Source organism: Pyrgilauda ruficollis, unplaced genomic scaffold (genome assembly GCF_017590135.1).
Source record: "Pyrgilauda ruficollis isolate IOZ18807 unplaced genomic scaffold, ASM1759013v1 scaffold57, whole genome shotgun sequence".
NCBI lineage: Eukaryota > Metazoa > Chordata > Aves > Passeriformes > Passeridae > Pyrgilauda > Pyrgilauda ruficollis.
This window is the reverse complement of record NW_024527377.1, coordinates 7791581-7800684: the sequence shown is the minus strand read 5'-3', so window position 1 is coordinate 7800684 and position 9104 is coordinate 7791581. Positions and strand designations below refer to the sequence as shown.

General features: G+C 49.1%; 1 protein-coding gene across 1 annotated transcript; it reads right to left on the bottom strand.

Moving 5' to 3' along the window:
- Positions 1 to 12: 12 nt before the first annotated feature.
- Positions 13 to 8992, bottom strand: KIF20A (kinesin family member 20A). The gene is made up of 19 exons (XM_041482151.1): positions 8965 to 8992; positions 8437 to 8609; positions 7907 to 7996; positions 7681 to 7800; positions 7105 to 7243; positions 6822 to 7009; positions 6588 to 6732; positions 5669 to 5869; positions 5327 to 5438; positions 5161 to 5232; positions 4486 to 4629; positions 4233 to 4398; positions 3801 to 3965; positions 3104 to 3243; positions 2905 to 3007; positions 2028 to 2235; positions 1549 to 1640; positions 1149 to 1286; positions 13 to 291 (listed from the first exon to the last, which is right to left on the bottom strand). The coding sequence occupies exons 2-19, from the start codon at positions 8590 to 8592 to the stop codon at positions 19 to 21; spliced, it is 2652 nt and encodes an 883-aa protein (XP_041338085.1). The 5' UTR covers positions 8593 to 8609; positions 8965 to 8992; the 3' UTR covers positions 13 to 18.
- Between the last annotated feature and the right edge of the window lie 112 nt (positions 8993 to 9104).

Genomic DNA, 9104 nt, shown 5'->3' with positions numbered 1-9104 from the left:
GGACCTCCTTTTGAAAAGTCATAGAGCAACTGAACGAAGTTGCCAGCCTCTGGGAGCCGCAGGGCGGGTGGCTGAACGTGTCAGGATGTTGTGCAGGAAGGGCTTTTTGCCAGGGGGCTGGTTGGGCTGCAGGTTTTCCCTGTTGGCACAGAAGCGTTTCTTGAGGGCGGACGTTGGCGGCGCCTGCAGCCTCTGCACCGTGTGGTACTGCTCAGCAATGCAGGCTGCCTTCTTGCGCAGGTCCAGCTTCACCAGCATCATGTTGTTCTGCAGCTCTGCCAGGGTCTGGTCCTGAGGAAGGCAAGGCAAGATACATTTAAAGAAAAAAATATAAAAATATTGAGTCATAGAAAGAAAAGCCCATTCTGAGTTGGAACAGACCTTAAAGGTCCTCTTGTTCTCTGCTGTGGACAGGGACAGCTTTTACTAGACCAACTTGCTCCAAGCCCCATTGAACCTGGCCTTAAAACACTTCTAGGGATAGAGCAGCCACAGCTTCTCTAGGAAATGTGTTTTCAGTGCTTCAGCATCCTCAGAGTAAAGAATTTTTTTCCTAATATCTAATCTAAACCTCAGTGTGAAGCTATTCCCCCTTGTCTTGTCATTCTCTGCTCTTACAAAAAGTCCGTCTCCAGCTTTCTTGTAGGCTCCCATCAGGTACAATGAGAAGTTGTCTTAACTTCCTGGTTACTGTGAACTGGGGAGAATAAACTGCATTTAGCCAAAATTCACTAACTCTTCTGCTAAATAAGACCATGCACTGTTCTACTGTCAACAGTGTAGCAGCTCAGTAACACAGAGGAACAGTAAGGGTGGGACAAAACTGACTCCATCCTGCTGCAAATATGCTGCCATAGCAACTTATCCACTGATGGAGTGGATAAGGAAATAAGAACTCTGAATTCTCCTACTTTAAGTGCAGTTAACTGAACAGGAACAATTTGGGTCTCCGTGGAGAGTTAAATACACAACTAACTCAGCCATTGAAAAAAAAATCAGCCATAAAGCTCCCTTCACAAAATATGTACTAGCAAATAAATAATTTTTATTTGCAGCAGTAGCAAGAACTTTGGTTGCTGTGATTATGGCAAAGCACACAGACTAGACCCCTCTCCCCCACGCAACCCACAGCAAAGCAGACACATCACCTGTCTGGCCAGGATGTCATCACACTTGCCCAGGGCTTCTCGCAGCTTCCCTGCCCCTGTGCTGTGGCAGCACGCCCGCTCTGCAGACTGGAGAGACTCCCCAATCTTTTGTAACTCTGAACGCAGCAATCTGACGTTCTGGAAGAGAGGGGTTTAATGCAAGAGCTGTTTTTGGCACTGCTCTGCAAACAAAGCCACTCCAAGGTAATTCAGACATGCAGCACTGAGGGAGGGTCCCATCTAGTGACCACAAATACCACCACCTTCAACAACTCCAGTAATTTCAACAAACCCATTTCATTTGTTTGAATACCTGGAAACAGCAGCCCCAAACTCTGTTTAAGCTGGCAACCACTTTGCCCTGCAAATGTTCTTTTCTGTAACACAGAACTGGAGTTACCTTCTGTCCATCCTCCAGCTTCCTGTCCACATCCATAGTAATGGGTTTGGCAGAGGGAGGTGGCTCCACTAATTTCTGGTACTTGTGCAACTCTAGGAACAAACAAAGAGTAGTGAGCAACTGGACATTGATCAGCTTTCAGTGTTCCTGAAATTCAGGACTTCCCTTGAGACAAGCTGCCACAGGCAAGCTGGAAAGAACTTTTGAGTTTGTGCAGAAAGGCACAAACATTCCAGGCTTCTCCCATTCACTTAGACAAAGGGGCTTAAGAATTTGAATGGAAAGATTATCCTGTCCTAAAGTCCATTTTCCTGTGAAAATGAAGTGAAACTGTTCATCCAGCACATTGTTCCTGTCACCTACAAATCAAATAATGTTTTGAGGGTGTTTAAATCCACTGTACCCTGAAGGAGGTCTCTCTAACCCTGCACAGGGATCTCTCAGTACGGTTCAGAACCAGTGCAGCATTGCTGCTGTACCTGCATTTGTGGAATTCAACTCCTTTTGACACTGCTCCAGCCTGGCTTTGGTGTCTGCCAGCTCCTGCTGCAGCACAGACGAGGTGGCCACTCGCTTGGATCGACGTACACTCTGCTCCGAGTCCTTTTGCTTGGCATCCAGGCTCTCCAGTTTTTGTTTGGTCTCCTTCAGAGCAGCTTTGAGCTCCGAAATCTCCACCTCACGCTCCTGAGAAAGGAAGTTTGTTCAGAGAGTCAACAAGATTTTTGTAGCACAACTTGTCTGAAACATTGTGTCTTTATTCCTGGAGAATTTCTCAATCCTACACTTCACACATTGAACCCAGCCTTTAAGGTTACTTTTAAGTAAGTACAGCAAACCCACTTCCTGGGAGCCTAAATCACATTTTTACAGGCTCTAAAGAAGAGGGATTGTTTTGGGAGTTGGCATCTTCAGAGCATTCTGCAAGAAGTCCCAGAGGTCACTCAAATGCTTTAGGCATGAAAATATGGACAGGTGCATACCATCATCACAACTGAGAGCAAGAAGAGAAATTCACACAACTTGTGTGAATCTGAATAGCCCAAATCAAGCCACTAGTGGAAAGAGTAAAGGGGGGAGAGAATCATGTTGAACAAATGGACAAGTCAGGATGGTTGTACATTAGCTTCCAGATTGACTGTTCAAAATTAGGAAGCCTCGTGGGCTTACATAAAGTAGGAGACAAGAAGCAAAAATTGTGGATCAAGAGATTAAATAATAATATCACCAAAAATACCTCAGAGAGCAAAATCTTTCTTTTCACTTTGCCTAAAGATCTTCCTGGAATCAAGTACCCAGAGTCCCCTCCCAACCCACTGCTGCTTTCCTGATGTCATTGCATTGCCCTGAACAAACCTGCACCTCCTCCTGGTAGTGGTCAGTCAGTAACTCCTTCAGGATGGCCATTTTACCCTCATACAGTTCCTCCAGCTGCTCTCTCTGAGCGTCCACGTGCTGGCTACAAAGAGAACAACCAATTCCATGTCAGGATCTGGCACTTCTGGGTACTGCAGCTCATCCTGAGCACAGGGAGGGAGACCAGCACAGGCTGTACCTCCACCACTGCTCCTTCTGTTGCATGTGCTCCAGCATCTCGTTGCAGATCTCCTCGCGCAGGCGCATCTCCAGCTGCAGCTTCTTCTGCCGCTCCTGCACCAGCAGCTCCCGTGCAGCCTCGACCGCGCGCAGCAGGTCCTGCAAGAGGGACACAGCTCTGCTGCCCACCCTGCACAACAGAGCTAAGACCTGGAGTAAACCAAGTGATGCCATGGCTGCAGGATGCAGTGATCCAGATGTAAGGGTTTAGTCACTTGGAAAGAAAAGTTGCCAGGGTTTGCTACCTTGACATACGACAGCTTGAGTCTCTGTAGGGATATGATTTCATCTGGAGCTTTCAGCTATCCCCACTGCCTGCTTTATCTAGGAAGTTTGATTATTTTTCCCCATTTAGATTCCTGTTCTGCATGTTTTCTAGATTTCCCTTGCAGAGAAGGAATTACAGGGCTGCACCTGCGCTATTAGTGCCACAGATGACAAAGTGTTTTCAAATTCACCATGGTGTCAGATTTAGACCAAGTGCAGAATGTTTTTGTCAAGGATTCCCAGTTTCCTGGGTCCTATATCCTTCTGAGGTTCTGTGTCATCTCTCTTGGCTCTCTCTGAGCTCCAATCCCAGCTCCCCAGGCCAAAGCTAACAGTCATGTTCTTGACCTTGCATCCACATAAAGGCTGTAAAACAAATCACAACCCACCTTCCTCTCATACATAGAGACATCTGCCTCATCCTCAATGTCTTCTTCTGATTCCACATCTTCCTCTGGCTCTGCCTCTGGACCCTGGCTGATTCGCCTGCTGTGTTCTTTGATGATGGATTTTAAGGATGGAAGTCCCACCTTAGTGGGAGGTGCCTGAACAAGCTGAAGGGGAAAAGATCACCATTATCAATCTGCAAAGCCTGGAAGTTGTGTAGTCTTTAAACACAGCCAGTCCCTCTCTGCAACCTGTCAGCCAATTCAGTTTAGTAGAATCTGGAAACACTCTGGAGGTAATAACCACCGGGGAAGCATAAGGATGATGTACAAGCATGCCCCCTCTCCTTGTGGTGGGAAGAGGTCAAGTCCCACAGAAGGGAGAGAAACCCAAGCTACCCTGACCATGCCACGATCCTGGTGTGTGTTACTCACCTGGCTGGCAATGGCTGAGAACTTGGCTACGTACAGAGTCTCATCGTAGGTGGAAGCACACTGGTTGATGTTGACAATCATGCAGGAGCGCCCGCGCCCGGTGAAGAATGCCTGGAACACGCGGGTCAGTTTGCTGTCCCGGAACGGAACCACCGCCTGCTTTGTCCTGTGGGAGAGACAGCAGTGAGCTGGGAAAGCAAAAAAAAAAACAAACCAAACCCCACACCCTCCCTCTGGAGGTGTGGATGCTCACCTGGCCTGCTGGTTCTGGCGGAGGGCGGCGATGCAGCGGCCCAGGGTGTGCAGGGAGGTGTTGATGTTGTTGGCTTCCTTCATTCGCTCCCCGCTTCTCTGGTCCTTGCAGCGCTCGGAGCCCGCCAGGTCACACAGGGATAGCCTGAGGGAAACACAGTGACATTCCCATCACTTACAGGGTTTGTCCTGCCACAGCAGGTTTACACTTCAGACACCCTGCAGTCACCATCCCAGCTTCCCCATAAGGGCACAGACCATTCTTTTGGGGTGCCTGGGCTGTTGATGGATGGAAGGGCCTGCCTTAAGTATAGGTGTTACACCAAGTAACAGCAAAATGAGCTTTGAAGTGTCAACTTCAGAGATCCTCTGCCAGTCCTCAGAACAGACACTTTCCAGATAAATACATCCCAGGAGCAGGCACCAGCAGCACTCAAATCAGCCCTGCTGCAAAGGTAATTTACCTTCACTCAAAAAGCCTGAGAACTACTTCAAGTTGTACCTTGCAGTACTCCTCAAACTCTTGTCCGTTCCAAGACTTAACATTGGGAGCATTTATTCCTTCCAAATACTTTCAACAACACCATCATAAAGATACTTCCCATACCCCAGGCCCTCAACCAAAGAGACAAGAAAGTTGAGATTACACCCAAATCCTAAAAAACATGAAACTTACTCGCTGATTTTGGGAACAACTTCACTGCTACCTCTTTGCAAGTGCAGAATCCGAATGGAGAACACACTGTGACTGTAAAGAAACATGCAAATATTAAAAAAAAAAATTAACTTTAAAAGCCCCTCAGAATTATATTTCTGCCTAAACAATCCCTCTCCCTTCAGACCTGCGACTGGAGTTCTGGTTCATGTGGGTGCTGGCAAAACTCTGGTTTTTCCGACCCAGTTTCAGGAGCTTCCAGGCCTCATCAGCATCCCGGACATTAATCCAGTTCAGGTCTGGAAAGCAAGCATGCATTGGGCACAGCAGTTGGGAGACTGGCAGAAAACTTATCTCAGCCCCAACTTCACCATTACATTTCCCTGACATCAACAAATTTGACGATCCTGTAATCCTGACATCAGAGCTCTCTGTGGGGCTGTCCAGCACATCCCTGCTAAGCCACCCACCCACTCAGTGCTAAAGCCTTCCCAGCAGGCCACCAAACCTCTGCTGCAGGCAAACCTACCTTTCACATAGGGGTTGCCAGTCTGGTCCTCGCAGAGCCGCAGCGTTTGCCGCTTGCGGTTCTGCCCGGGTAGAGCTGGTTCTAACAAGTCATAGATTAACTCATTGTAGATCTCAAAGAAAGAGACCCAGATGGAGAACTGCACATCTCCTGTGCTGGGGAGTGAAATGCGATCCAAGTCAGCCCAGCAAGGGCCCAGTTCTGAGGAAAAAAAGGAAGAAAAACAAATAATGACTGCAGCTTTTGGTGAGTCCAACCAGAATGGTTTAGCTCTAGAACAAGATGCTTCCTTCAGCAAGCAAAACCACCCCAGACACAAACCTTTTTATTTACTTCCTCCCATTTGTATCTATTCTAATGCCTGTCTCCAGTGAGAGAGCCTAAAGTTTCCTTTACTAAACAGTATCACCTGCTCTGTGTAAGGACTTTTGTATACTCAATTTTGATTCCAGAATTACAAGATATTTCAAATATGAACTCCTTCCAGCATAACTGAAGTTTTAGTCTTTCTTATCTCAATCACTCTATGCTTCTGGATACCTAAGTAGCTGGTAGTTCCTGGCTTTGATAAAGCACAAGTGCTTAGTGCAGCCTGTCACTTTGGCATCCTACTTCCCAGCAATCCCCATCTCACAGCAATCAGCTACTCAATAACCACATTCCTTGAATGAAGTGAGTGAATGTCAAGCAATTTTTCATTGCACAAGGCTTGGTTATTATGGAGTGGTGAATTCTTCTGATATTGGCAAAATATATGCACGGAGTTCTTCTGATGTGGCATCTTTCAAAGGGAAAATCTGAGGCTACAGCACCTTTGCTCCCTTACCCACAACACAGCATCCAAACAGCAATCACCCTTTTCTTCCCCCATCCTCCAGCAGAAAGAAGCAGGTAGTACACAACAGGCTTCCAGAAATACCTTCTGTCTGGCTGAGGTCTGAACGGTTGGTGAGCTGGCTGGATGAAGACAGACCAGCAACTCCACTGTCAAAACTGCCACTGGTGGTGGCCTGGAGCTGAGATTCAGCACTGTGACTCCTCTTCAGTGGCGTCAGCAGCTCCTCCTTGAAGGAAACAGAGAACAGGAGCATGCAGGCAGCGTGACACCCCCGCTTTCCTCTTGCTACTGAACCCCCAGAGGCCCCGTGCTTACCTCCCAGAGCCCCCTCTGCAGCATCATCTGCTTCTTGGTCTCCTCCTGGCGCACCTGCCTGCTGTCCAGCCAGGTCACCTCGTTGGAGAGGGCAGGCTTCAGGTCCATGGCCTGGTACAGCCGGTCCCCCACGCTGTTGAAGATGGTTGCCAAGGAGCGAGGCAGAATCCCCCCATCTTGGGCAGTGCCTGCAGCAAGAACAGCAGCAAAGCTGAGGATTCAGAGGCAGAAGACAGAGAACAATTCCTTCAAGAGGCCCCACAACACCTGGTGCTTTCCTTACCCTGAATGGTGTGAGTCTTTCCTGAATTGGTGATGCCATAGGTGTAAACCAGACAGTTCTGCCCACTCAGCACATCCTTTACCACCTGCTTCATTGTCTCCTCAAAGAACAATTTCTGCCCCACCTCTGGTCCAAAAATCTGCAAACAAGACACAGGAAAAATGGCTTCATGTAGATCTTTCCTATCCTTTGCTGATGGTTGCTCAAGTGATATTACATGGTCCTTTGTTCCCTGCACTAGCCATGGGCAGGGGACCCACCAGCAACAGCTCCCTACAAAAACAAACTGCTCATTTGTTTAATCCAATAACACATCACTGCAGCCCCTAGTCCATTTACAGCCTCATGAACAGGAGTTTGACATTTGCTGCCAAAAAAAGAGTTGTCAGAAACAGCTTAGAAAGAAAAAAAATTAATAAAACAGCAACTAAAACCTGATGTAACCTGATTGTATGAGACTGCAGAGTTCAGGCAGTGCCCTGGGTTCAGTGGATGTGAACAAGGCTGCTTTTCAAGCTGCAGGGCTGGTTGAAGCTCAAATCACTTCCAGATGGGTTGTTTGTCCCAGCCACCTACCCGGGTGAAGGAGAATCTGTGCACTGCTTGTCCCACTCCTCGCTCCGTGCTCCGCATGGTGAAGGAATTCTTTGGAGCTTTTAGAATAAGGGTTTCTGAGTTCTCAATACAGACACAGCCCTAAAGAACACATAAAATCCATCATTGCAGTGGCTTACAGGAGGATAGACAGCATCTCCCAGCAGGCACACAGCCAGCTCAGAGTCTGCTTCATTCAGTGTCTCACCTGGTCTTCCCCCTTTTCTACTTCTGTAGATTTCAGAGGTCGAACTCTGAGGTAAACCTTTAGTTTTCCATTATTGTCTTCAGCTACAGCCTGCAAGAATCAGCACAAGTTAAATATGGCAGCCAGAGAGGCAGCACACAACCCCCCATGGGAACACTTAGCAGAAACCACAATATGAAACACACGTGTTGGCTATGCTGCTAGTGCTGAGGAATTTCTCTGCTCCCAAAATCACCAACACTGCCAGGCTTCCTTAGGCATTTCCAAACACACCAGCATTTTTTTGTTTGCTTGTTTATCTAATGGATCAGACCAACAAGCCAAAGGCCTAACACCAAAACCAAGCATCACCCCAAGAGGCACTTGCTGCCCACTGCTCTCCCTGGAACTGCTCCCCACAAATGCAGCATTTTGTTACTGCCTCTTCTGAAGAGTCTCTGTTACTTCTGCATCTCACCACCTTGGTACAGAGAACAGCAGCCACGAGTGAAAACGCTGCCCTGTTTGTGACAGAAGAGCTCCAACCTGACCTGAGAGCCCTCGAGGTTTGGGGAGATGGCGGAGAACTCCGGCAGCAGGTCCTTGCGCAGGTCAGCCCCAAAGCCCGCTGCTGTGGACTCGAGCACGGGGGAGGCTGCAGCCTCATCGTCAGAAAACAGCCCCGGGGAGGCGAGTGCTTGTGCCATGGTGCCTCACACGGCTCCTGGGGAAAAAGGAGCACAGGCCAGGGTGATGTTACAGCAACCCCCTGCACATCCCCGCGTGGATCCCTCCCTGCACACAGGACGCTGCTTGCAAATACACACATACACACCCCCCTGCGCACGGGGAAACCTCCAGGACCCCGGACACAGCCCGTGCACACACAAACACGACCCTGCACTCCGAACCCCCCTCCTGGACATACGGACACCATACAGGCGACATGCACACAGACACCCCTTTAACACACGGTACCGAAAAGACCTAATGCACACACCAACCACCACACAGGACACCCCCGAGCCGCCCCCACACACACACAGAGCCCAGCACCACGCGGGTCTGGCCGCACGCACAGGGACCCACGGACACCGCCGGCCGCCCCTCACGCCGCTCCGGCCCCGCTGTCCCTCACGCCGCCCCTCGCTCGGCGTTTCAAACCTCGCCGCCCGCCCGCTCCGCCAATGGGAGCACGGCATGAGCGTCCTTCGACCAA

Coding starts and splice junctions, on each gene's coding strand:
- KIF20A (XM_041482151.1), bottom strand. CDS start 8,592: ATGGCACAAGCACTCGCCTCCCCGGGGCTGTTTTCTGACGATGAGGCT. Junction 1,641..2,027: donor GTTGAATTCCACAAATGCAG/GTACAGCAGCAA, acceptor GTTTGTTCCTAG/AGTTGCACAAGTACCAGAAA. Junction 1,287..1,548: donor AGCTGGAGGATGGACAGAAG/GTAACTCCAGTT, acceptor CCTCTCTTCCAG/AACGTCAGATTGCTGCGTTC.